The following is a 27,114-nucleotide window of genomic DNA, read 5'->3' as shown; positions in this document are numbered from 1 at the left end:
TGAGTCGAAATTTCACCAAAGTGTGAATGTGAGTGTATGTGGTTGTGTGTTTTCCCTGCGATGGACGAGTTAACCTGTCCAGAGAGAATCCTGCCTTCGCCCATTATGAGCAAAGGTTGACTCCAGCGCCCCGCAACCCTGAACAAGATTAATCGCGATATAAGATGGATGGATGTAAATTATAAGGTAAAGCATGTCCAGACTGCCTAAATGGTAAAAATGCACTATATAAGTGAAGTTCATTCATTCGTTATCACAGCCAGCGATGCCGAAAGCACTTTTCATGCGAGTTAGTCCAGTAAAAAGTGCTTCAAATGGGGCAGAAAACATAATACAACAGCTTCAAAGACATGTTACTTGTTCACATAAATGTCAATGTGTTGAATGTTCTGGCTGTTTTGGCAGTAAGAACTTATATCGTTTCACGTTAAACATCTTGTGTTTTTATTTAAATTAATATTTATGGTTCATATAGGTGAATAAATGGCTTCTTTTTTTTTTTTTTTCCTTTATTTAATTTTGTGTGTTGGCAGGGGCTCTATGACAGCTGGATGACCCAATCGGCAGTAGGATAAAACTTCCATTAACTTCCATTAAATCCACTAAAAAAACAAAGAGTTTGGGTTAAGCTGTTGATGGCAGAAATGTGTGCTTAAAATGTTGAATATCTTTCAGAAGCAAATCAGACATTGACAAAGTCTGCTGTTCGGAGTTTTGGCTGTTGAGCACAGTCCGGATAAATGCAGGTTTCTGGCTGTTATATATTTTTGCTCGAGCCTCATATCAGGTTCACCTGAACACTGATGAGCAGACTAACCAAGAACAGGAATCTTTTAGTTTTGAGGTGTCTGTTGGAAGGTACGACCTTGTAGAAAACAATAAATCATCAAGAAAGAAGCATATGAATGTTGCAAAAGACAGATAAGGAAAAAAAAAAACCCAGACCTGTCCTTTAACCTGACTGACTCTTATTTCCTTCTATGAGTTTTCCTTAAAGGCTACTTGTTCTTCTTTTCTACTCACCTCTCCTTCTGCGAGCTCTTTCCACTAGTGAGGGATTCTACCTGTGGTGTGACTATAGTGTCCTCGAAATGGAGCTAAATCTAACTAGTGATCCACTTATTCTCCTCCGTTAAAGGCAATATGGTATCATAGCTTTATCAGTGTAATTCAGAAATCATTGCGGGGCCTCTCGTACACTCAAGGAAAAGTTGCGTCCGTCCCATTTGTGATGTTCACCTCGCTGCAGGGCTGCAGTCGCCTGCACCAGATCTGTCGTCTCTTGAAGTGTTTTCCCACTGCTCTCACACTCTTGGATTGTTAAAACACAGCATCAAATGTTGCTGATTATTGAGAGGTAAAGTCCATGTTCACAACCAAGTCAAAGAGCGGACTCCCTCGATTAGTTCTTGTCCCTTTTCTCGGGAGACGTCCGTCTTTTGCTGTCCTTGATTGGTAAGCCAGAAGAAGACAGGAGAGCAGACTTCCTGACATGTGACATCGGGTGTATTTGAGGAGATTTGCTGATTCAGTCTACAGCTGATTGACCAGGAGATGCTAAATGAGAATGGACTGATGCGCTCCGTTACGCCCCCAGGTCTTTCTCCTGACCCGTACTGTCACGTTTGAAGCGGGTGTCGCGTGTGACTGGTTGGTGGGGATATCATGTGCTTTCTTGACTGGTTGGAGTGGGTGAATGTATTTCCCTGGCTGATATCAAGGTGAGGTGGAGCATTTTCTTGGGGGGGGGGGGGGGGGGGGGGGGGGGGACATCCTCTCTTAAAGTGGGGTGAAGCTGCCCTTGAAGTCTGACAAGAGATCAGCTCAACCCGCCGAGACGAATCCTCCGTCATGTCCCCAGATCAGCTTCAAGGAAAGACTCCGCCCCCCTCTCCCCCCCGTTCCATCCCATGGTTTGGGACTTGGGATTGGAGGCAAAGGCTGGAAGTAACAAAACAGGGAGGGAAAGAAGGTGGAGAGGACCTATCGGAGGAAGAGGAGATGACCCTCGCTTCTCCATGACATTCTTTTCAGGTGTGAGACTGTGTCCCGTTGGACGACGACAGGAGTCTGGTCTTGTCTTTCCCCGAGCCCCGCCTTTGTAAAACGGTCCCGCTGCCGCTCCCGGAGCTGCTCCCGCCGTCCGCCGCGCGCTCCCCCTCCGTCCGATCCCGATCCGACCCACTTTCGGACCGCCGGGAGTTCTGACGGGACGGGGTGCTGGGCTGACGGGAAGGCTGCCCGTTCTTCTCATCTGAAACGAAGGGAACTAAACTTGAGATCAATTGATTGCATTGGCATTTGGTTACGTGTGCGTCTGAACGTCCAAGGCTACTCACCGGCGAGTGCCTGCACAGACGGCTGGTCGTGAGTGCTCAGGAGCTGAGCCTGGATGGTTTCCACTACCCGTTTGAATCTGCGACTGGGGCCTGAGGCGAAAGACAGTTGAGTTGTCACTGACAGCGAGTCAGAGATTTACAACCCAAGGTTTTCCACAGCCACATGGTGCTCCAGAAGGTGCCAGAAGGCCATTAACCCCCAACTGTTCAGGTTGCATTAGGAGATGCGTCCAGCATAATACATTAATTTGGATGTTACGGGGAGGAAGCAGTTGAAACACACTCTCTGATTTATTTTTGCCGACAGACTAATAAATATGCGCGCAGTTTTACATGGATGTAAAGGGGTGGATACATTAAACAACAAAAAAAGCAACGGTTGCAGAGCTAAACACCTAAAAATAGAAATACTGAGGCAAGATTTTCAAATAGCAATTCTTTAATTTTGGAGTTACTCAACGATAAAGGCTTTTTACAGACAAACACAAATTTGATTTGGTGATAGAGAAGCAAAAAAAAACCTTTTGTGATTGAAAAGGTTGCAAATAGCCGGTATTGAGATCTGTTCATATATATGGTTCAGTTTCATGGTTAAAATTCTGTGAAACGAAATGCGATCTGCCTCCATCACACCATATTCTTCACCTCCTCCACAGTTGCACCAGCACAGTCTCACGACAGTAAAGCCAATCTCCACTTTCACATCAGCCCTGACACTCGTCTCCATCCTGCCTGCACTCTCTTCTTCACCTCTTTTCTGGCCCTTCCATCGCTTTGGATGACTGACTCCAGATACTTGAACCCATCCGCATTCAATCCAACTCCCTCTCATCTTTCCGTCTTCACCTTTCCACGGATCTCGCTCCCATTCACTCACATGTATTCTGTCTGGCCTCTCTTCACCTTCATTCCTCTTCTCTCCAAGGCAGACCCCCACCTCTCTAACTTCTACTCCCACAAATGATTCATACAGATTCAAGCATGCAAGATAAGAGGTTCTGTAACTGATTGTTTCGGCCACTTGGAGGCAGTAAATACAAACTAAAAATAAAAAAGGGTTGGAAAACAGTGTTCTCCCAAGAGAAGAAAGCAAGTGAACGCAGCAAAAAGTCAGCAACCTCAAAAATGTTAATTATTAGGTACAATATTAAAAATATGACAAGTGAAATGCACATGCTGTTTATAAAAAAAAAAGGATCCATGTCATTTGTCACATCATTAACATGATTTATAAATTGTTACCACTCCAATGAAATCATCTCCATTCCTCAGAATTGCATCATTAGTTGTTTTACATGTAAAAGACTTGCACCTCAAGTGGTGTTCAAGTTATTTTACATGAATGCCTGTAAACATGCACTCATTTACCTGAGGATCCCTGGCAAGATTACAAGTACAAGTGCTGAGGATTGGCTCTTTTTAAATCGAGAAATTGCAGATGTTTTAACTGTTAATTTTAATTGGTTTTCTTATTTGCCTTAAAGCAGACTCCTTTTCTTCATCAAGCAAGTGGCCATAATTGGACACTACAATATTTCCTCACATTTAATAGCAATTGATAGAAAGCGCTCTCTCGACTTGTGAAGAATGTCTAGAAATGGAGACAATATTAACACTACCCAACATTTCTGACTTGCACTTCTCATGACAGCCTCAACATTTTTGTTTAGCCACACTTTTCCTCGATGTAAACGCACCTGATTAATACATTTAACCCAAAAATGTCAAAAACAGTGACATGATGTTTGATCATTAACATTCTGCAAGTAAAACTGGTGCAATTTACAGTAGGGACATTTTTAACATAAACCCAAAATGTCAGATAAGTCACATGTAGGGGCTTTTCCCAGTAAATTTGACATATTAATATCATCAGACAGTACTGATGTTGATGTCATAGGAAGTTCAGTGAGAAATGTTTCCTATTTATACACATTTTAAAGCTCCAAATAGTGATTTATCAACGATGTCTTTATCGAGTGCCCAATAGAGATAAGGAAAGAAAATGTGAAACTGTGAATGCCTTTAAATGCACAGTAGACAATCACAGACATTTGGATGTTGGTAATTGTACATGCAAACACTCTTATTATATATTACTAAGTAATTTAACAACTATATTGTTCTGATAAACAAAAAAATAAAAAAATCACATTAGTGACTGACACGTTTGGGTCAAATCAAAATGACTACCTTTTGCATGCCTTAGATAATTATACCTCGTTGCATCACATATATATATATGACAACGTTATGTCTCCATCTATGAATCTCTCCATCTGTGACCTGATAAACAAAACCTCCTTCCTACCTGCTATCAAGGTGAATGTCACGCTGTAAATGCCCATCTCTCTCCTTCCTTCCCTCTCTGCTCGTTCCCTTTCACGCTCCCGCTCTCCCTCAGAGAAAGCGATGTCCACCTACAAGAGGAGAAACAAAACAGGGGAGGTTTTCTTTCCAGGAATTAATGTGTTCAATTCATATCTTTTAAAAATGTATTATTTTTCCTGTTTTGAGGTGGAAAACACACAAAAAAGGACAAATCTGAATTTGAAAATGTTATCAGTAGTACTTTTTAATTTCCACCAATAACCACCAAAGACCCCAGTCTGATCTGGGACAATATTATCTGACATAATCCAGGGGATAGCAGTGTTTCATTTTTTTCAAACACTTTCAGATTCAATATACCATAATAAACGGCTAAATTGATATAAGATTGATTTGATTCAGATATTATCCAGTAAATTTAAATGGCCACTGTCAATTTTTCTCATTCCCTCAGAAATGAGCTACAGGTTACTAACTGCATGCCAGATTAATGAAAGGTGACTATAAATTAATACATAATCAAGATATGTTTTAAAGAAATGCAGTATATGGAAATACAATTATTGCATTTATCAACAAAATACCTTTAAAGGCGTTTTTAGAGCTTTAGAGGTTCAACCCGCTCACTAAATCCACATAGTTTTGATCCAAGAGCTATTCTGTGATTTACGTTTTACTTCTGCAGTGAAAGAGTAATGTATTTATTCTCATAAAAACATCTTGAGCCCTATTTTCCTCTTGTTAAAACGAAAAAAAGGGCAGTATTCAATAGCGACAAGTGGGCTCCGGTAGTAGGCTCTACTGTGTCTAACAGGATTTGGAGGACGTTTTTAACATGCAAAACAAAAATAAATATAAATGCAATAATCAGACCAAAAATAGATGCATTTTAGTGCCATAGGACAGAAACAACCACCTTGGTTTGGGAGCAAACCTCCCAAAATTGGTCAGTGTTTGATTTCACAGATAATGATGTGATGATTTTCCACACAATTGCACTAGTTATGAACTGAAACTACTCCAATTATTAATTACATTGCATGTTGATTAAAATCAGAGACAGAAAATGAGTCCTTTTCATAAAACCAGCTGCGATAGTTCTCACAAATTATTGTTGTAAATGTGCTTCATCCCAATTGGCTGGCTGAGTGTGAGGTTGAAACTCACCCTGGCCTATATTGACAGCGTATATTCCTTTAAATGAAGCGCGTGTAATGGAAGGGAACAAAAAACTGAATGTGAAAATGGACAAAAGGGAACTCGTACTTGGAACTTGACTGGCTTCTGGAAGACAGAGGGACCTCCGGTGGATTTGTACTCTGCCCGGAAACTATTCTGAGACACCACACTGTGGCTGAGCGATGGGATCTGCAGGAGTAAATAAAGTCTTAAATCCGTGTTTGTAAAGACGAGGGTATTACAGGGCAAAGTCACCGTTGACGCTTTATTGTACTCGCCGAGAGGAAGGCGTGGACGATGTCAGCCTTGATGGAGCTGAGCGGCTTGTCTCTGATCAAAACAAAGATCTGCTCCTCTTTTTCCAGGCTGATGAAGTTCCCGAACCAGGATCTTTTCGCCAGTCTGCAAATCAGTGGGCATTTTGGGTTAAATTGAAAAGAAGGTCCATTTTGACCTGACAATAATAAATTGATGTCAGGGATTCGGGTCAAGTTTGTCATTCAGGTTTCTGGCAATTTAATCTCATCTTTCTGACAATTACAAATATTTTCAGCTGATTCATGCATGTCTCATTTTATTATTTGTTTGGACACAATGAACTCCATCCATCCATCCATCCAAAAAAATAAAAAATAAAAAATTTTGACATTCATACTTACTCTGGACTGGACTCTGGAGTCAAACTGGACATGTCCTCCGATGTAGGGACTGAAAAATGAAAGATGGAAGCAGAGAGAGAGAGATTGGAGGAGAAGGAGAGTAAAATGAAAAGGGCAGCGAATCCTGTTGACAGGCTCTAATTTAATTGTGCAAATTACAGATGATCACAGAATCAGAGATTACTCAACACAGCCGTGGGCTGCAGGCTGGGACACATGCTAGCTTCTTGGTAATAATAGACCTCTGGTAAAAGATGCAAATGCAAGATGGAAGGTCTCTTAATATTTAAATTACAAATAGGGAACACAGTTCACACAGACAGAGGGTTAGGGTTAGGGTTATAGTGATGCGGCTTTGTGATTTACTAATGTTATTGCGTTTGGAATTTGAGAGCAGCATCACATTTTTAAATAATGAATTGGGGTTAATTGGCATTTCTTCATTGTAATATAAAAATGATCAACGGTGTATGTAAATAACAGTCACGGTGTTATCTCAAGCCAACCAGCTAATTCTGTCTTAACCAGCCTTGCAGTACCATGTCAAACAGCATGGTGGTGTCAGTGAGTCATGAGTATTGTAGTCGAAAAACCAATCAAAAACACCAATAAACAGGAAGTTCATGAAGAAGGTGGTAAAAGTACGTTTGTAAAAACTCAGAAGATTTTGCAAATCGTGACTTTTGTCACAGTGTTTTTTTTTTTTTTTCAAAAGAACTGCTTGAAGCATCAAATAGTGACACGTTAGGTAATTGACATTCACAAAAAGCTCCGACAGTGGAAACCAGTCGAATGCATCATATGCAAACACTGTGATCGCATCATAAACACAGTTACGCCAACCGGACAGGGCCAATCTAATCAGACAGAAACGATTGCAGCACACGATTTTGATCTGATCTGCGCTTGATCGAATGCGTCAATTGAACCAGAAGTACTGACAGCATCTATGATCTGAACTAATCTCCAAGGAAAAACTAGTTTGAAAAGCACCTCAAAAGCAGATTGTCACACAGGCTGGCCTCCATCAATAAACAACCTGAAGAAGACCTGGCTGCTGTGCTGCCGACTCACATCAGATCTCTGAAGTCTCGCCTCACCTTGCAGTTTGCGTCGATGGAAGCGCGGCGAGCCCAGCAGGTTGTTTTTGATGGAGCTGAGCCTCGTTCTCCAGTGGCCCGAGCTGGAGGCGGCCATGCCGCCGCTGCCCCCGGGGCTGGAGGGCGGGGTCAGCGAGGCCCCGCCGGCTCCGTCGGCTCTGGAAGAAGAGGACGAGGAAGAGGAGGAGGGAGGGGTGGTGGAGGAGGGGTGTTGGATTTGGTGCACGGGCGTGCCCAGCGGGGTGGGCAGCGGCGAGCCCTGCGGCGTGACCTGCGACACAGGGGGAGGGGTGACAGGGGGGTTAGAGGACGCGTGGACGTTCTTGGACTTGAAGACAGACGGAGAGGGGAAGTTGAAGAAGCGCGGGGTGGGGGAGAGGACGGGGGACGGGGACGGGGAGGGGGAGCGCGGTGTCTGGAGGGGGAGGGACTTCATGGAGTGGAGCTGGGGCCGGTCAGCGGGGCCCTTTGAGGGTAAGGTCTGAGTTTTGGGGTCGGGCGCCAGGCGGATCGGACGTGGGGTGGTGGCAGCACTTCCTGGTTTGGGGTCTTTGGAGGTGGAAGATGCGGACGTGACTTCTGATTGGCTGAAAGTGAAGACCGGGCTCTGATGGACACACAGAGAGATGGAAAGATGGAGGGAAAGAGGTATGGATAGATGAGAGAGCAAGCAATGGTCATGAATTATGATTTATGGGTGCGATTCATTAGTGAGACTCAATGAATGAGGATGAATTCCACAGTTTAATTCTCAGCGTGTCTATAAGACTCTTTTCATCGATGTGATGAAAAGTACAGGAACCTCTGCACAGGCCTCGTGGTGTATCTATGAAATGAAATCATGCATGACTGAGAATGTGACATTATGATGGAGAGGCATGACTCGAAATAACAGCACCAGCAAGCATTATTCCAGAAAAAAAGGCACAGCACAGGAAATTTATTTTTGTGTCTTTGATGATCACAACTGATATTTATGCCCTGAAGCTGCTGAAAACATTATTTATTTATTTTTTTACAATATTGAATATACACTATGAAAAAGATGGTAATCAGCCTACAATAAACCACCCTGTTGGGAGCAAGGACTGGGACACCTATAGTTTTCAATAAAACCAACAATACATTGCGCCATAGGTCTGTTACTATGGATCTGGAAAAAAAAACACAAAAAAATGTGCATATAATCTCTTTTTACATAGGTTTTGAAAACAAAGATCGAGATAAGAATTTTATTGTTATGTAACCTCAAACTGCAAAAAATACATTTTAAAAAGGCCTGTCCATTAGCTTATGACAAAGAATTTAGGAAACTATGATTGATTAATTGTAAGATTTTACTTTATCAAGTGCGTTTGCAATATTTGTGTGATTCACATACAACTGAAATGACACACGGCTTCCTGGTTGGAAAAATTCCAGTCCAATTTCTAATTTGTGCACAAATGCATGTAAGTGTGGGGAAATATGAGGTTTATCTTTGTGATGTGTGAGGTTAATGCTGTGCTTATTTAAATTACATAAAGTAAAGTTAATGATTGTTAATAAACACAAAGAGTTTAGTATTTAGTCATGATGCACATTTTGGGATTCAATAATAAGCAGAAAAAATGTCAGAAACATTCTATTTGAATTATATGACTTGTTCCAGCCTAATTATTTTGGTAACTACATTGTTAATATTAATTATCTCTACCCATTTGATTTCTCTGCTGTATTTCTGTTTTCATTAGTTTGATCAGTTTGCAGTGTTTGAACACAGACAAATAGACATAAATCAGTTAAATGAACCTACCACAAAAAGCTACATGGTAAATATCGTTATTTCAAAATGATAATTAATCTATTGGCAGACATACATGGCATTGAATGTATCAATATTTTGGCATCTAAATGAGTAATTGAGTGGCATTCATACATAACACATGTATGTAAAAAAGCTTCAACTGGCCTGTCTAATCTGTATAAGGACACTGTATCCAATATTATCAAAATATAACAAAATCTAATCTCCAAACTGGTGCATCATTACAATAGAAAAAAAACACCACTGAAACATGTCAATTTCAGTATCGGACTGAAATTCTTCTTCAGTGAGTTGCAGGCTGACATATACGGAGGCAAAGCAGCAGCAGGAGGCAGATGAGCATTTAATTTGTAACAAAAAAAACCATGAATTTCTTACCCTGGGACTGCTGAGAGGACTGGAGGACAGACCAGTTGACGCTCCGCTGACCGACCGAGACCTTTGGAGCAGATTACAAGAGTTATGGAAGTGAATGGGAATTGTGGACAAAAAGAGACAATTACTATGCCACTTCAGCTTTATAGTTCCGACATTCTAAGAGCCTGGATCTGCTGGTACCTCTGGCTGTGTGCATTAGTGTCCAGGGCCCTGCGTGGCGGGGTGGGAGATCCCTGCTCCGTGACACTCAGGACCTCCAAGCTTTTCCTCTCTGGACGACAGCGGCCGTGGCGTGTCAGCATGGGCGAGTCCACCCGCTTCCTGGGCGGGTCTGGGGAGACAAACGCAGTTTTTTAACCACCACGTGCCAGATCATTCTTGTGCACCTGGTGTATTGAAGGTTTGCGTATGTAAACATGATGCACGTGGAAGCTGATTTGCTGAATCAGCAGGAGTGTGTTCAAGGTGGGGCAAAAATATTGGAAGAGGTTAACGCTCATAGCTTAGTGTACAACCAGTGTGATTTAGAATGTCTGACTGTATTTAACACATTTGGCTCAGCCTTTAGCAGAGATGCTGATATTGATGAGGTCAGACGCGTTTGCATTATTTGCTTCAATATCTTTTATATATTTCTTAACCGGGGCTTCAAATTTGACCTTGCGCTATGTTCAATCACTACAATCTAGATGTAAGCAAATTGTTGTCATATTGGCACTTTAGCATACAAAACCCTCATTTGAACTCTCCTCTCTGCATGTAGAGTCAAGGTGTTATTCTTAGTTGCTCACCCACAAGATGCACGAGAAAAACTGAAAGCGTAAGCATCACTGAGGATCTTCATGAAGATCTGTGTGCATTTAATGAAATTCATATGAGGCATCAATTCAATGGAAGGGACAAACCTGCTGTGAAACGTTGGACTGCCACTGTCACGGCAGTCCAATATTTAACCTGCATCACTGAATGAACTTTGAGATCTTGAGTCCTGACTTACATGTCTGTGCAATTCTGAGCCTGCTGGTCTTAAAAGGACGTGTGGTTTAGATGCACTGCTACCTCGAGACAATCGACCAACTAAAATCAGGTCAGTATTTTCTTGTTACTTTGATGAAACAACTACGTGAACACATGTCACACAAGCATTTGGTCGAAATGCTATGTTTAAGGACACAACAGCAGCCGAGCTGTCAAAAACTTTAAAGATGTCACTGATATTCGGTGTTTCTTATTGGTTAAATCAGATGGGGGCAAAGGTGACTTTTTCTCACCGATGTCATTTCTGGGAGGCAAATCTTCATCTTCACAGCTCGGGTATCGCTCCTTCCGGTCCAACAGGAGGTAGTAGATCATCTTCTCCTGATTCTCCCTGCACAAAGACAAAGAGCCTGGAGGTCAGAGGGTGTCGAAATTAAACTGTCACCTGGGATGGTGATGTACGTAACAGGTCGACATACGTGTAGTGACTGAGAAGAAATGGATCTCTTGGTTTGATTTTGTTGTGAAATCTAATCAGTTCATTTTGCAGAACGATTGACTCACGAGTTTCATGCGTATTCATAATAAATATGTGAATATAAACTCAATGCTTTCATGAGACAAACATGAGGTTACAGTGACTTTGACTAGTTTCATGAATTTATGTTCTTAACATTTCGAATTCAGAAATTTAAGGTGTTAAAAACACCTTGATTTGAGTTGCAGCCCTTTTATTGAAACATTTAGAACTGAAGCTTTTAAAAACTCAGATGATGAAAAAGAACATTTCCAAGAGCTGCTGTTTTATTTGATTTTTATGACCTCTTAAAGTCGGCTGTTGAAATAATCGGACTTAAAATGAAAACTTATTTCAGAATTTATGGTTCCCAAAAATATATTTTGAAATTGGAAAAAAAGTTGCTGTCTCATCCTGATCACCACGTGATAGGTTTCTATCTGAAAAGTGAAGTGTTGCGTATTAGTTTGAACATAAAGGAATTATATTACAAGTTCCTTCTGTTTGATGGTTTACTGAAATCGCTGCTCGGTGCCGAGTGAACAGAGGCGAATCGAGGACTAAAGAGCTACAAGAGGCACTGTTTATTGTGTTTCTCTCAGTCCTGCCATGTCAAGCAGCTAATGATGCAAGTAATTGGCCGGCCACAACGAGACAAAGCAGCTAATGAGGAAGACAGAGACGGAAACAAGAAACAGAACTATTCACTCCAGCATGCTTACTTCTAACTCGTGTTGCTCTGTGTGTGTGTGTGTGTGTGTGTGTGTGTGTGTGTGTGTGTGTGTGTGTGTGTGTGTGTGTGTGTGTGTGTGTGTGTGTGTGTGTTGTTGTTTTGTTTGGTTTTTTTTACTCACTCCTCACTTGTAAGGTCCTGTGTGAGTTTGACCCGGTCTCTGAAGCAGCCTAAAGAGTACATGCTTTCCAGGACGTCGGGATCCAGCTCCGACAGGGACACGATCCTCTTCACGCACACCCGGCGAGGGGGCGGCTGCTCCGGGCACGGCTCATTACGACCACTCCTGATGGGAAGAGGCCGAGTGTTTAGAAATTCGTGATCAAGACAAAAGAGGATGTCAAAAATGTTAAATGGAGTGTACTTTTGAAACTATAGTTTTACATTTTATGGTGTAACTTGATGCAGGAAACAGGCTGGATACTATTGAGGGCCCGTTTTGGCTGTTAGACACCTGTAGTTCAAATAGGCCGTGATGTGATCGCTCTTTAATTGCACTTGAAGAAAAAAATTGAGCTGGAGTACGTACATTATTAGTTTATTATCAGACATTGAAACTGTTAACAATTGCACTTTGATTCGGCTTGCACGTCATAAGTTATTTATTACAAGAAAAACCCACTTTCTCTTCTGATTATTGTTCATTTTTACTCACAGTAGTGGAAACAGGAAAACAATATAGTTTTGCTTTGGTTGCACAGAGAACCTTGAGCATCAGGTTCATAGATGACCTTTGACCTGGTTGTCACCCTTCACCATCGCTGCAGGTCATCATAAATCTTATTTTACCTGTAATTTTACCCAACTTCATAAATTCAGTGTTGAGTAATACTATTCAAATGAAAATCAAATCATAGAATAAAGAAAAAGTCTTCATTCAAGGCACTTATTATTAAAAGCTTCACTATGTTTGCATCATCCATATTGCTGGGGAGCTTCTCTTGGCCTCCATTTTTGTCTATTCTTGCTTTCGCATCACGGTGGCAGCGAGGAAACATCCTAAAATAGATGAGAGGATTCATTCCACGCCTTGGTGGTTCGTCCACCTCCATCCGGACACGCTGCACGTGTGAAACATGTCAGTTCCAGTATAAAAATCCTCGGCGGCGTCGCAGCTTCTGATGTTTACGAGGTATTTTAAACACTTTCCTCTCCTCTCACCCTATATCACATGTTTCTCTGGAGCAGTTTTGAACTCCTCACTAGATGTTATTGATTTTCTGCTTTGAAATCTTTCTCTTTCTGGATAAAGTGTAGGTAGGTGGAAAATGTTGATATAATAATAAAGTATATGTGAAAGAGGTGTTGGTGCAGTGGGCGGACAAACTAAAGGGAAAAAATAAGAAGAAGCCAGAAGAAGGAAAAAAGTCGGTGAACTTACTGGTACCAGGCGTGTTTCTGTATTGCTTCGAGCTGCGGATAAAAGACAGAAGGAACCATCACAACACAAATCAAAGCACAGCTCCCTATTTCTTATCACACCCTCACACTAACCACATCCAACAATGTTTTTTATACCTGGATTTGTCATTTAAATCAGTTGTTTATCATTTTGATTAATTTCGATGCTTAAATGCACATTTGGAAAATAATAAATGTGTCAAATAAATATATAAAATACACAATAAGGCAAAAAGATTACTCTCCTTGGTGCCTGCTTTAAAAAATATATTATGTTTCTTCCACTGATTTGGGAGAACGAACCAAGAGTACATCAAGACGTGCAGAAAATTCAGTAATAGAGTGCAAAAAACGGCAAAATAATTGGCCTTAAAAAGCGAATGGGATTTTGGTGAAAAACACAAAAAAGAGATCACCAGTAATCATTTCTTGCATTGCCTATTTTTTGCCATTGCAAAAATACGATCAGTGAGCTTTAAGTGTTTCATTGAGTGTGCTCAGTTGGTAAGCAATTAATCAAAGTAAACATTCAACTCATAAAGTGGATTATTGCAAATACACTGTTTAATTGTCCATCCATGGCAAAGTATGGCCTTCAGAACTCATCCATGCCTGATGGTTTTTTTTGTGTTTTTTTTCAAAAGTCACTGTGACAATGTTATTAATGTTGCATCAGCCGGCGAACTGAACTCTTCTGCAGCCCTCCTGAATCTCCTCTTCTACATTATATACTCTGCATTACTGGACAGCGGAGGCCATCACGGTAGTGCGGCGCGGCCGTCTCTCGGGGTTGGCGTAATGGAGCAGCTGCAGTTCCGCGAGCACGTGAAAAGAGAGAGAGAGAGAGAGAGAGAGAGAGAGAGAGAGAGAGAGAGAGAGAGAGAGAGAGAGAGAGAGAGAGAAAGGGCCCGCTGTGCACGCTTGTATTTATACATCCGCAGAGAGGAAACCGGCTCGCAGCTGCGCGCACTCAGGGCGTCACCGTTTGTGAACTGCGGAGGGGAGACGTTCCAGCGTTCTCTAACTTCAAGAGAAAACATCCTTAGCGCGAACTGCTGATGCGTGGCTGCTTTTCCACGGAGGCTACGAGCTCGCAGACAGACAGACAGAGAGACAGAGGCGGAGAGAGGGAGTCGGTCTGACCTGGTTTCAGGCTCCATTAATCAACAGCTCATCAGACAAACTCCCAGCTTTGATTAAATCTGCTCTGCTGTAGCTGGATGACAAACTAACTACACATTTCTCTTTACCTTTATTTCACATGACCCCCCCCCCCCCCCCCCCCCCCACCGCCTTCTCTTTATATAACACATTAGCACAGTTGTCCCCATCTCCCTTTCTCTTAATCTTGAATTAAAATCCCACGCCACGTGATTGCTTTATCCAGGTTTCTGACTGCGATGGAACTTCCTCCCGGCTTCCCGGCTCACTCACACATTCATTCATCCACTCACTCAATCACCCTTTTCCACGCCGCTACATGTCTCTCTTTGTGAGGAGTGGAATTGCTTTCGGGAGTCGGGAGTCGGTTTCAGTGCCTCCGTCTTTCATTCGGAGCGCTGATGAAATCGCTTGATGATCCATTCTTGTTCGATCATGCAAGTGTGTTCCCTCCATCACTCTTTGAACTTGTGAGCTTCAGCGAGAACGGAATAAAAAAAAATAAAAAAATGGGGGCAGTTCTTTAAACGTCAGACTCCGTTCCTGCCTTTGAGCAAAGCCTCAGGCCCCTCGCTCCACTCCGTCAGTTGTGCTTTCTTTTCTCATCTTCTTTCTTATCAGGTTTAAGTTAAGGCACATGAAGAAGCAAAGCTCACAGCTTTCTCTTTTCTAGTCCACCGTATATTATATCTGCACAATATCAGATGAGTATTAGGTTCGTTCCATTTGCATAAAGCCAGAGAAAGCAAAGATTGTAGCTCCATAGACTATCCATAGATAGATTGCAGCGGCTTCAATCAGCAAAATAATGTGATGATTTGAGATGTTTCACTCCCAAGTTTCCCAATCTGATCAGGTATCTGTGGGATGTTCTGGGAAAAAAAAAACATTTCATTCACCGTTTACACAACAATGTTTTCAAGTGAAAACAGAAAACCTTTGTTGTGTTTCGGCTGTCCGTACACAACTTTTTGAAAATGGCTCCCAAGCTGGAACTCAGTGCACAATGGCCGTGGTAAATATTTCTTCTGCACAAACAGAAGAACAGTAGATGGACAATAAAGACAATGGCGGCTTCCAAAGTGTCATGACTCCCAGTCCAAATTCTCCTGGGACTTGTTATAGTTTTATATGTGATAGGCATCATAATAACAATCCAAATTGGTCATCTGTCCCGTGTATAATCTAATCGATAGAGTCCCACTGCATTCCGAACACACTACTCACATGGCTTGTTTCCTGGCAAAATGCAAATCAAAGCGTCCAAGTACCTTCACTGACCTGCCTCATCTTGTCCTATTAAGTTGTGCAAAGTCATGAAAGACAACCGGCTGGTTGTTGTATTTACAGTGTGAGGCAGAAATCAATGGAGAAAATGGCGAATTATGTCTCGGAAAACTTTGCAATGCAGCACAAGATAAAATGCTCTGGAAATATTCCTTACAATCCAACATGCAGAAATATTTCCTTGACTGCCTTGGGTGAGCAAAGCAGAGCGTGGAACCAGAATCAATTGCAAAAACTAAAAAAAATGGCACCACCAAACTTGACATGAACTTATAGCCAGTCGGAATACACCAAGTCACCCAAAATATTAGCTGATCAACGAAAACATGAGGCCGGTGTCAAATTACACGCATTAAATGCTGCATGTGGGACCGGTCCATGCTGTAGCAGGTAATTCTCTTTGGAAACAGAAGTAAGAACAGTGCCGACTTGAGGCGGTATCTAAAAACAGGAGTTACAAAACGGTCATTTCTGAACAAGCGATAAGGTTGTGCAAAATATGACGAAATGACTCCGATAGGTCCCGTTAGGAAAGACAAGTAGTGAAATTGTTCTAAAAGGCAGAATGTTTATAAATATACTTGTTGAGTTGCTTAGTCATGTCTGGTCTTTTGAGTCGTGCGATGTCGCACCGCCTTTTCTCTCCTCCCGGTGACTCAGTTGGATATTGATTTTCATGGGTTTCTGCCTGCGCTCGCTGCGTGATGCACAACATTATATTGACACTGCTGTTTTTGAAGAAACATGGATGCCGTCTGTTTGATGATAGAGCAAAGACACACTCGCACGCGCACACGCACAAAAAAAAACTCCTGGAAATTGTTTATCTTCTTACTGTGAGTCTCTTGTCGGGATTCACTTCGATCATGCCCTTGAGCAGAGCTTGGCAGTCGGGAGGTATAAAGTGGGGCATGTGGAACACGCCGCTCTTCACTTTTTCTAGAAGCTGCCGCAGGTTGTCGTGGTCGAAGGGCAAGGCACCCTGGGAAAGGAAGGATATGTGAGAAAATACCGTGGGTGGGTTTATCGCCTCTGTGCACCATTTTATCAGGACGACAAATCGCAGTTTAGTTTTTTTTTTCTTGTTGTTTTGCTGGTTTTGTGACTTATATTAAGAAGCAACCTATCTATCAAGCTATACAGCTATATACCATCGAGGACCACTAGATGTCACTGTATGACAACAGAATGCGGCTATCGCCATTATTAACATATTTCACTTACAGAGCAAGAAAGATGTCACCAAAAACATACAGAAATATCTGGTTTTAAGTGTAGCTCACATTGATTGGGTTCAATAATCTCAGTGGAAGCGTCGTGTACGACACAGAAGAGACACGGAGGAACACTGACTCCGGCCTCCAGAAGGCAATGAAGCAGAAACCATAAAATGTAAACTCAACGACCACACAAACTATAAATGGGACCAAGGCCAAAGAGTAAAACAGTCAAAATCGGTGGTTTGTGTTACAATCTCCTACACACAAAACTACGTATTTACCATCAAAAACCATGAAGGCTGATCATGGGCTAAAAGCACAAACTGAGGAATAAAGTCACAGAAGGTTCTCGCTTATCGATATAGTACTGCTCAGTTTGTTTTTGCTACGTGATGAAACACAAACGAAAACTGGGGGATTCACAGTACAACTCAACTAAACCAAATGGTGTCAGGCTGAAAACTAATGAGACCGACTGAAACAAAAAGGAAGTAGAATAAATCGTGAAAAAATCACTGAGTAAATCAACACTATTCTACTTCAGTGTAACTTCTATAGGTTTTTTTACAAATTCAATTTCTATTCAGGTGCGACTGAATATTTTCAACTAGGGGGCACTACTTAGTTTCTTTGATACTTTATGAAATTGTTTCTTGTTTTTAGTGTTTCCATGTTTGAAATAAGGCAATAGTTGGTGACTGCTCCTCGATGGATTATCGTGTTTTGTCATAACGGTCTGCTTGGACTGGTTTGACTGAGGAGAACAAATAAAAACTTCTTACCACAAGAAGAGCAAAGAGGATGACTCCACAACTCCAAACATCAGCCCTGCGACCGTCATATTTCTCCCCCTGCAAAAATAATTAAAAACAACAGTTCGACATCAGGCAAACAGGAAATTCATGACGGACAAAACGCCAGAAAGAGGTGAAGAACTTACTCGTATGACTTCTGGGCAAGCGTAATGTGGAGATCTGTGGAAAACACAGATAGATGAACCACGGTGAAATATCTATATATGTCACACGCGAAAAAGTGAGAGCACCTGAGTGTTAATCCACAGGAAGGACTGAGCAGGTGAATCCAGGTGGAAGCTGCTTTCTAATTTTATCTGGTAAATCCACGTTCACGCTGATGGTTTTTCAAAAAGCTTTTCATGAACGCTGCCATGGATGGAACAGTCCAGAAGTGGAAAAAGGATTTACATTATTTACTTAAGTAAAGTAGTTGTGTATTTCAAATGGATTAAAATGTTGTTGTTTTTTTTCCTTTTAAAGCATCTTGACCCTTTATTTCCTGGTGTGGATAAACATGTACTGTATTGTTATGGTGATACTATTTTATCGAGCTGAATCACTAAGCAACAATATAGATCATGATTTTCAATTTCTAAAATAGTTTTGAGTCAAAAGCTTCATTTTTTTAAATTTAACAAATAAGAGCCTGACTTATTTTTTTTAACAGAAGATCTTGGCATTATATTAATATAACCGGATCCCTCTTAAATTCAACTTCTATGTGATTTTCCTGTGTACTTTAAACTTATGTGGGGTCTATATAGTTAGAAAAGGTTCCTACATGGGAAAGTTTTTATTTAGATTTTTTTTACACATCCATACACTATTAAGCACTGTTACCCAACAATATAATGAACTACGGTTTGAAAAAAACATGGCCTAAATACAATTATTAAAAAGAAATGAACTGGTTGTTTTATCTGCACAATGCATATAATCAAATATGGTGTCCAAAGAACAAAACAAGAAACAAATGTGAAAATTACCAAGTGATAAAACAAGGACAATTCTCATTTGAAGAGAAAATGACCCGAAAAACTAATCAACACTTCATTAACGTTCACTTGTGAACGTTAAATGACTTTGAAGTCGACTGCAGTTAAACATGTTCAAGCACATTTTGTCGACTGGACGGTTTCTCTGACCGTGAGAACAAGAAGCTTTGACAAAACAACAGTTCAAAAAATATCACGTTTGACCATACAATCATCGGCCACTTGCTCATTAACACTGATAAACATTAAATATGAGTTAAACATTCTGAAACTTCCTGAGCTAATGAACCCAGCACTCACCCACAACTGGTTTCTAGTAGACTGTCGCCGACTTGCAGCGAGGCCATGCCGAAGTCTGCTATCCTGATGTTGTTCTTCTCGTCCAGGAGAAGATTCTCTGGCTTCAGGTCTCGATGACTGCAAAAAGCACACAAAGTCAACGAACGCACCACATAACTGACAGGGAAAACCCCTAAATGCTCAGTATACATGAGATCCCTTGTTATCAGGGTTTTAGCAGTATTTTCTCAAGATATCTGTCCATCAAGTTCATGTTTAATGTGTCACGTCTGCCTTCATGTGTGCTGTACCTCTCTGAATTTAAAGTCTGGAGTTGCACCGCCCCTCATGTGAAATGCAATATTTGAAAACTCTGATTACAACTTCCTGTTATTGCTAAACATCTGATTCTACTAAATCAGATTACGGGTATACATGTGCATAGACATCGGATTATTGTGGAGAAATGCAGACGTGCTAATTTGATTTCTCATCGCCACTGATGAAACCTGCAGATTTAAATGATAATTGGAATAGCCTGATAACTCCAGAAATTGCATAATGATCCGGTTTCCAGAGTGCGTGTAAACTGACTCACTGTTTACTTCCTGTAACGTTTGTCGGGTAACTTCTTTCGCCTTTATTTAGGTTTCTGCCTGTTGTCTTGTGCATCCTTTGGATTTGGTTTTTATTAATCAGAAAAGATTGATTTTTGTTTCAAAAGTTGCCAGTCTCGCTCTATAATATGAATGTGGTGCAGCTTGTTACAATAATGAAGCATATTTTGTACTTTAGAGAGATTTTAAGGGTTTTTTAGTGATTTATTTTACAACACAATCTGTAAAGTAACTGAAAATTACAAAAATGTGTATTATGGATAGTAAAACAGTTCTGTATTTATAGTTGATTTTATGTTGTTAATAAATTGATGTGTTGTTGCTCTCTAAGATCACCTCTTACTTCCAGTTAGGGCAGGCGATTGATGCTTTTGGCAGTTTTTGTTGGAAAATTTCCCATTAACACACATTTAAGACATAAAAATCTATTAAAATATGTGCAATTCTGGCTAATTCTATAATTTTCCAAAACAATTTAATATTAAAAAAAAGTGTATTATTTCTAATTGCTACTTTTGTGACTTTGAAAAGTGTCGGGTGGAATTTGACCCTTGAAATATCCTTCAAGATGTGTTTTAGTGAATTCTCTATAACTGGTAGCACCTTCAATTATACAATACTGTATCGGATCTGAATTCTTGTGGCTCATATAGAAGGAAACATTTCACACATCTTGTACAAAAAAACCCCAATATATTTGATCATTTTGAGACAATTTTAGAACTGAAAGTGCAGAAAGTGCAGGAGCAGAAGGTTTATTACTGACCATATGGAATGACTATGGCAGAAATCGAGGGCGGAGATGATTTGCCTGAAGAACTTCCTTGCTTCTTTGGGGGTCAACCTGCCCTTCTTCACCAGGTAGTCAAACAATTCTCCGCCTGACACATGCTCCAGCACCAGGTACCTGCGACACAGACACACAATAAACAAAAACAAAAAAACAACCAAACCTCACATATGGCTTATATTCAGTGTTGTTATTCAACTTCCCAAATTCTTCAAGGTTGTTGAAGGCAAGCGCACATGAGAAAGGTGCAGAGGTACTCACAGGTATTTGTTATTCTCATAGACATCATGCAGCTTTAGGACGTGAGGATGCTCTATTAGTTTAAGGATAGCTATTTCTCTCTCCACCTGCATCGGACACAGGGAGGGGGAGACGTGGAGAAAGGTTAAGAGAGAGAAAGAGAGAGAGAGAGAAAGGAAAGATTGTTAAAAAATGACAAAGCCGGAAAATGCCAGCCAGGGAAAGGAAGGTAAACATGGCGAGTAAAAACGCAGTGTGAGGGAAGAAGCGCGTATAAAGATGGAGTTAAGGGGGGAAATGCAGAACAGATGGAGACAGTACAAAAGCTTTTAGTGATTTTAGTGATTTTAGTGTTTTGTTTTGTTTTTCAGTCACTTCATTGAACTCCAGAAAGGAAAACAATCCGCCACTGTAAGAAAATGAAGTCAACAATGCGGGGGTGCAATATGGCATCCAAAAGTTTAAGAAATGTCATGCCTATAATGAAAAATACATGTATCTCAGCTATTGTACTATTATCTTGTGATAGTAAATTACACAATTCGGCTTAAACGTAGGAGCCTTTCTGTGCTGGGTTTGCATCTTCCCCCTGTGCATTTGTAGGTTTTCAAACAAAAATGTTCAAACTGCCATAGGTTAACTCAGTGTTTCAGCCGGATTCGTCCGTGTGGAGTTTGCATACTTATGGATTTAGTTTCATACATCGAACCTCTATGTAGAGGCTGTTAGGATGAGCTTATATGTCTTGCTGAAACATAGTGGGTATCGTGTGGTGTGTCGCGTTCCGGATAAATGTTGTTGACTTATACATATCTACAGCCCCGAGGATATGTCTGAGGAGGGTGGAAAGTATTTTGCGTGCAAAAGCTGCCAGACGAATGTGAAACATGTCACACAAATGCAAAAGTGGAAAAGAAATAAATAAATCCAGTTTGATTTGAGGCTACGCTGTAAAACCTGCAATATTAATGCTGTTCATTAAAGATAATAGCAGGGCTTATTTTTCTAATTTTGTGATCAAACATACGACCCGCAGGCCGGAACGCCGGCCAAACCAGCAAGAAAATTGCAAAAAATGTCAAAGAAAACAATGATTTCTTAACAAATTTCTTAAGAGTAGCGAACACGACATGACACGGTGATCCGATCTGAGATATCGGCGATGCTGCCATAAAAAAAACAAAAAATAGCTATGTCATTGCAAGAAAACTATCAATAGCTTCAAAACCATGTTGTCAGCATCAGAATCTTTCATTAAAATTGAACTTATGTTGAGATCGTAATCATTTTTACATAGTAATTGTCTGGTTTGTCTGGTATATGAAAATGTATAAGAAAAACTTAAAATGTATAAAGTTAGTATGGCACCATTTTACCTATCCAGCCCACTCAAGTTGAAATTGAGCTAAACGTGGCCCTTGAAATAAAATGTGTTTGACACCCCTGTTTTAAAGCAACACATCACATAAACACACATCTACCTTCACCCTTAAGCTCACCCTCTACTTGGATCGAGCTTATCAGTCTCTTTAAGATATAAGAAAAATCAATTAATTCTGATTGGCTGGTTTCCAAAAACCCTCTTGTTCAGCTATACTTGCTTGCATGTGGCTTGGAGCTCTTGTAATTTGACACCAGCCCCATCATCTTGCTAGGTGCTACTGTTCTGAGGTTATTTAAAAAAAAGACAAAAAAAAAAACTATGCCGGGTGTTACGTTTGCTCAAACATGCTCACGGCCATTGACTATAGAAAGATGAGCTCCGTGGCAGATCTTTAAAAGTGATGTTGACTGGTCAAACTGTTCCAACACATCAGGCTCTCTGCAGCGTTTCATGATGACACATGCATTAGCATGCATTAGCATGCATTGGCCTGCAAGGCATTTCAAACATGCAAAATATTGCACTGCATTGATTTGAGTGGAGGGGACACAAGCAAAACCTTTAAAAAAATACACACAAAAAAAAAACATGTTTTTGTTTTTTAATTGTAGGTTCTTTGTCTCAAGCTGATGTTTGAGTTAGGTTTTATTTCCACTCTGAATAAAGTTAATTAACTATTGGAATAAAGTATGAATAATAAAAAAAAAAAAGTTATGGAACGTAGGCAGAGACGGCAAGTCCTCATGACACTGATGAAAGTCCTTGAAAGTTTTGCCGTATTTGATATCAACATGAACATTGTGTCATAGGTCCTCATCAACGCAAACTCATTAAAGTCTGTTTCCTCACACAGAAGCAAAATCAAATCAACGCCGACGAACCTTCACTTTTATAAATAAAGAAGAAAAAGAACTTTAATAATTAATATTAATAATAGCTGTGTAACTTTTCCCAGGTCTGCTTCAGCCACAGCAGCTGCCCATAGCATGACCTAAAAACGGAGTCCCACATGGAACAGAATCAGGCCCACTATTGATTTGCTCGCCACGTTGGGCAACTAGAATCATTGGGCGGTATATTGTATTTGCGTCATTCTCAGTCGGAAAAAAGGGTTAAAAGCTCAGGCCGAACGTTCCTCAAAGCTTGGCTGTATTCAGTTATTGTCATTTCAAACAAACAAAATAAAATCCTCCCAACACTGATCTGCTGCAATCGAGTTTAATTGATTGGGATATACTGGTATGTATAGTATGAAGCGTGATTACCCGTGAATGTTAAAATATTCTATAATGTATCTTGAACTTGGGGGGGGGGGGGGGGGGGACTGCTTTCAGTGGTAAATTTACTTTAAGTGGCTGAAGCTGCATAATGTGTCAACTTTAAGTGCAAATCAAATTAAAAATGTGAAGAAATGTGCATATTGATTGATCAGCTTTTGCCAAATGTCTATAAAACTTGCTCAAAACAAAACTTTACTAAAACAAGAATCTCGTTATGGAGCAAGTTCCTGTCCATGGTCACATCTTGTTTTTTTTTAAAAAACTTAACTTTATGAGTTGTTAGCAGCCACAGAATATATCAGATGAGGTCACAGCTTTTTGAAGACTTTAAATGATCATTTTAACGTATTTAATGGTCATTTATAACTATACAATGTGAAATACAATCAGTTTGACACTTTCTTTTAGATTTAGTTCACATTTAAAAAAAAAAGATTTTTTTAAGATTGTCCCCAAAAAGTTGCAAAAGCCAAAAAAAAAAAGTAGCTTTACTTCTGGCCTGTTTCAAACCCAGACATAATCTTGAAGTAATGAAGTGAAATATGACCGGTAGCCAGTATAGCTTCATTTGAATGACAAAATATGTGCAGAGCAAGAATGCATCGTGCATGGAAATATAGAACTTTGTCCAGTTCAGTGTTTTACTATATACTTTTACAAAAGCCAATATGATGCAAGCACTCAGCCACAGGCAAAGCATCAACATGAAGGGGGGGGGGAGCTATTTAAATTTAATTTCAGTCCAGTGTGTTTTAACTGCAGCAGCTCTCATCAGAGGACTTAATTAGCAGAATGAAATCATCCCTATTGTTCGGTGTGCAGAAGCAGTGCCCACACACTCCACAGCTCCAAGTTACAACACACCGACGGGCTTTTCTGAACAGAAATAAAGACTCCTTTTCTGTTGCTATTTCTGCAGAGTGCACGCTCCCATGGGGTGAACATGGCGGATCTGCCATAATTATACAGCCACTAGGGTTGAAATAATGACAAATTTTGCTGGGAAACAGACAAAAGATTTCTGATGGATGGAACTGAACTTTATTGAAGCCGAGTTTTGCAAAAGGTGCTTCCAAGGGAGTGAATATATTTACCAAATGTGTCCCCCATGCAGCTCCAGTGTGTTCATTTATTGGAGTTGGATCCTGTTTGGACACTGGACCTAATTCGACAGTGCAATATTGAATATGCATGTTGTGCTTTTTTCTTCACATCTTTATTTAATTTTTAACTTGTGTATTTTATTCAAGAAATAACTTTTTAATCCATTTACATTTGAGCATAACATGGGGAGTGGGGGTGGGGGTAGTTCTTTCTGAAAACTAAGCTTGTAAATTATGCTAATGCAAGAAAACTACATTTTATATTCGGAGGGATTGCAATTTTTTTAATAGCTCAAACAATTCTTGCGCAAAATGCTTTGATGCGGCTGGTATGTAAGGTGATTTCAAACGTGATCCCATCCAATACAACATGCAGTCTAAAGAAATGTCCAAAATTTAATGCAATTTATTTATAACTAAATGAGAAAAATGCTAAAATATTGTTGGATTAAAAAAAAAAACATTTTTATTGCAGGATTCTGCAAGTGAAACAAGATTTCTAATAAGAGCATCATTTTACCTGTTCTTACTTTCTGCTTGTTTGTACATTGTGATGGCACACAAGAAAACTTCCTTCCGGGACCCAAACTTTTTAAAGCTGCAGATAATAGTCAAATTCTTCTGACATGGATAAAAGAAAGCTCATTTTACCAATGTACCTCACATGGTCTTTAACATTGTCACATTGTCTGGTTTGAGATTTGCAATATGTGATAAGTAGCCTAGTTGGAGGCCATGTTTTCAAGCTTATTAAAACAAACCCTGATATTGTAGTAGCTGTGTCGATTCACTTAAAACAAACCAATGCAACTTGCACCAGAGATGCAGTGAGGCGTCAGTGTAACTGGTTGCCCATGGCCCAATGCACTATTATTTAGGTGGGACATCAAGTATAATTGAATAGTATTAAGTGCATTATTTTAAAAAAGGTCATTAAGTTGTGATGAGTCTGTCTATGCAGAGGGGCTGTGCATTGAATAATAATAGCAGTGATGATGTCTGTAAAAGAAACGTACAGAATAGTGATAAATATAATATCAAATATAGCAAGTATTTGAAATAAATGTGCAAACCAGACTCTATGGCTTTCAGCGGGTCACACCCTGGACAGTCACACGCACACTCACATTCACACATGTGACAAATCCAGTCGGTGAGTCGCCTCAAATGTATGTTTTCCGTGGGAAACCACATAACCTGGAGAGAACCTCCCCGAGAAAGAACATGCAAACTCCACACAGGAGATCACAGGGGATGTTTTCTTGCAATGAGGTCAGAAACACTCAAGTGAAGTCATTGACTCATACCACAATCTGATTACAGCACGATGACACCAAATACCTTCAAAATGTTGATCATGTATCATCTATATACAGGCAAACAGCACACAGGCAGTAAAAAAAAAGAAGAAAAAAAGACATGTGAGTAAGTAGGTGAGAGTAATTGTGGGTACTGAACCTTCATCAGGACCGATTCGGACAGCTTCTCCCTGTTGACAATCTTAATGGCCACTTTCTGGCCCGTGATACAGTGGACACCCAACTTCACCAGCCCTGAGAGGCAGACAGAGGGAGGGAGAGCATGTTTGAACATCGCCAATCATGATGCAGTGTGAAAACAGGAAGGAAGTGATGGCATAAATAATTCAAAAAGCTTAAATTACATTGTCACAAAGTCAGCTACACCCCCCCCCCCCCCCCTTTTCTCCCGAAAAAAAAAAGAGAGACTCATTTAATCACAAGCTTGATGGAATATATGCTCCCAAAATGTGTTTTAACATTCGCAGACCCTGAAAGATGGTTGTAAGAGGAATGAAAGCACTGAAGATAAGAAGGAATGAATGAGGATTACACGATGAGCCGTGATTATTAACGAAAATGGTTCGGGTGCAGCTCAGTGGGATCTGCTCATGCACCTTGCAGACGCCCTGCTCCTTCTTGAAGGGAGGGATTGAGAGAGAGAGAGGGAGAGGGGGGGGGGGGGGGGTCCTACCTGTCTGTCCCTTCCCGAGGGTCTTCTCCAGCCGGTAAGGCCCCACGTACTGGCTGGATTGGCCAACCGACAGCTCCTTGCTGCTCATGGTTCCCGGGGGATGAAATCCTATTCCTGGTCGAAGGCAGATCAGGATCGCGCTCGGTGCTGCTCCGTGCGTAATGCCGTAACGCACATCACCGGCGGCTGCACGGCGGCGGAGAGGAGACGGGAAGGAGAAGGAGGCGCGGAGGACTGGTCGTGATCTAAAGCCGGGCCCTGCAGGCTACTCCCATGCACTTGTATGTCATGCGGTCAGGTCTCTCTCCCTCTCTCTCCCTCTTTTTTATCTCCAGAGCGCAGAAATCACAAGGGGTGTGTGGAAACGATCCGATCCGGGAAAAAGTGTGAATAGTCCCATCAAACCCACCCTCCCTGCTATAAATAACTACTTTAAAGCTGATTGATCCAATGTAGCGTATGCAGCTGGACAAAATATGAAAGTAGAGCAAAGAAGAAAAACCTTAAACAGACCCGGACTGGACGCTACATTTACCACAGGATTGAT

At 40.8% G+C, this 27,114-nt stretch overlaps 1 protein-coding gene across 1 annotated transcript; it reads right to left on the bottom strand.

The window, feature by feature from the left end:
• Window positions 1-2,030: 2,030 nt before the first annotated feature.
• On the bottom strand, window positions 2,031-26,655 carry LOC308141675 (serine/threonine-protein kinase BRSK1-like; the record flags this gene model as incomplete). The annotated part of the gene is made up of 20 exons (XM_080511882.1): window positions 2,031-2,254; window positions 2,340-2,429; window positions 4,651-4,759; window positions 5,937-6,038; window positions 6,128-6,251; window positions 6,509-6,557; window positions 7,609-8,215; window positions 9,794-9,854; window positions 9,974-10,124; window positions 11,065-11,162; window positions 12,143-12,307; window positions 13,403-13,434; window positions 16,706-16,852; window positions 17,873-17,941; window positions 18,031-18,064; window positions 19,183-19,299; window positions 20,545-20,685; window positions 20,830-20,915; window positions 26,034-26,128; window positions 26,568-26,655. The coding sequence occupies 20 exons, from the start codon at window positions 26,653-26,655 to the stop codon at window positions 2,031-2,033; spliced, it is 2,589 nt and encodes an 862-aa protein (XP_080368008.1).
• Window positions 26,656-27,114: the final 459 nt, after the last annotated feature.

This window comes from Blennius ocellaris, assembly GCF_963422515.1.
Source record: "Blennius ocellaris genome assembly, chromosome: 16".
In the NCBI taxonomy this organism is placed as follows: Eukaryota; Metazoa; Chordata; class Actinopteri; order Blenniiformes; family Blenniidae; genus Blennius; species Blennius ocellaris.
This window is presented reverse-complemented; position numbering and strand designations above follow the sequence as displayed.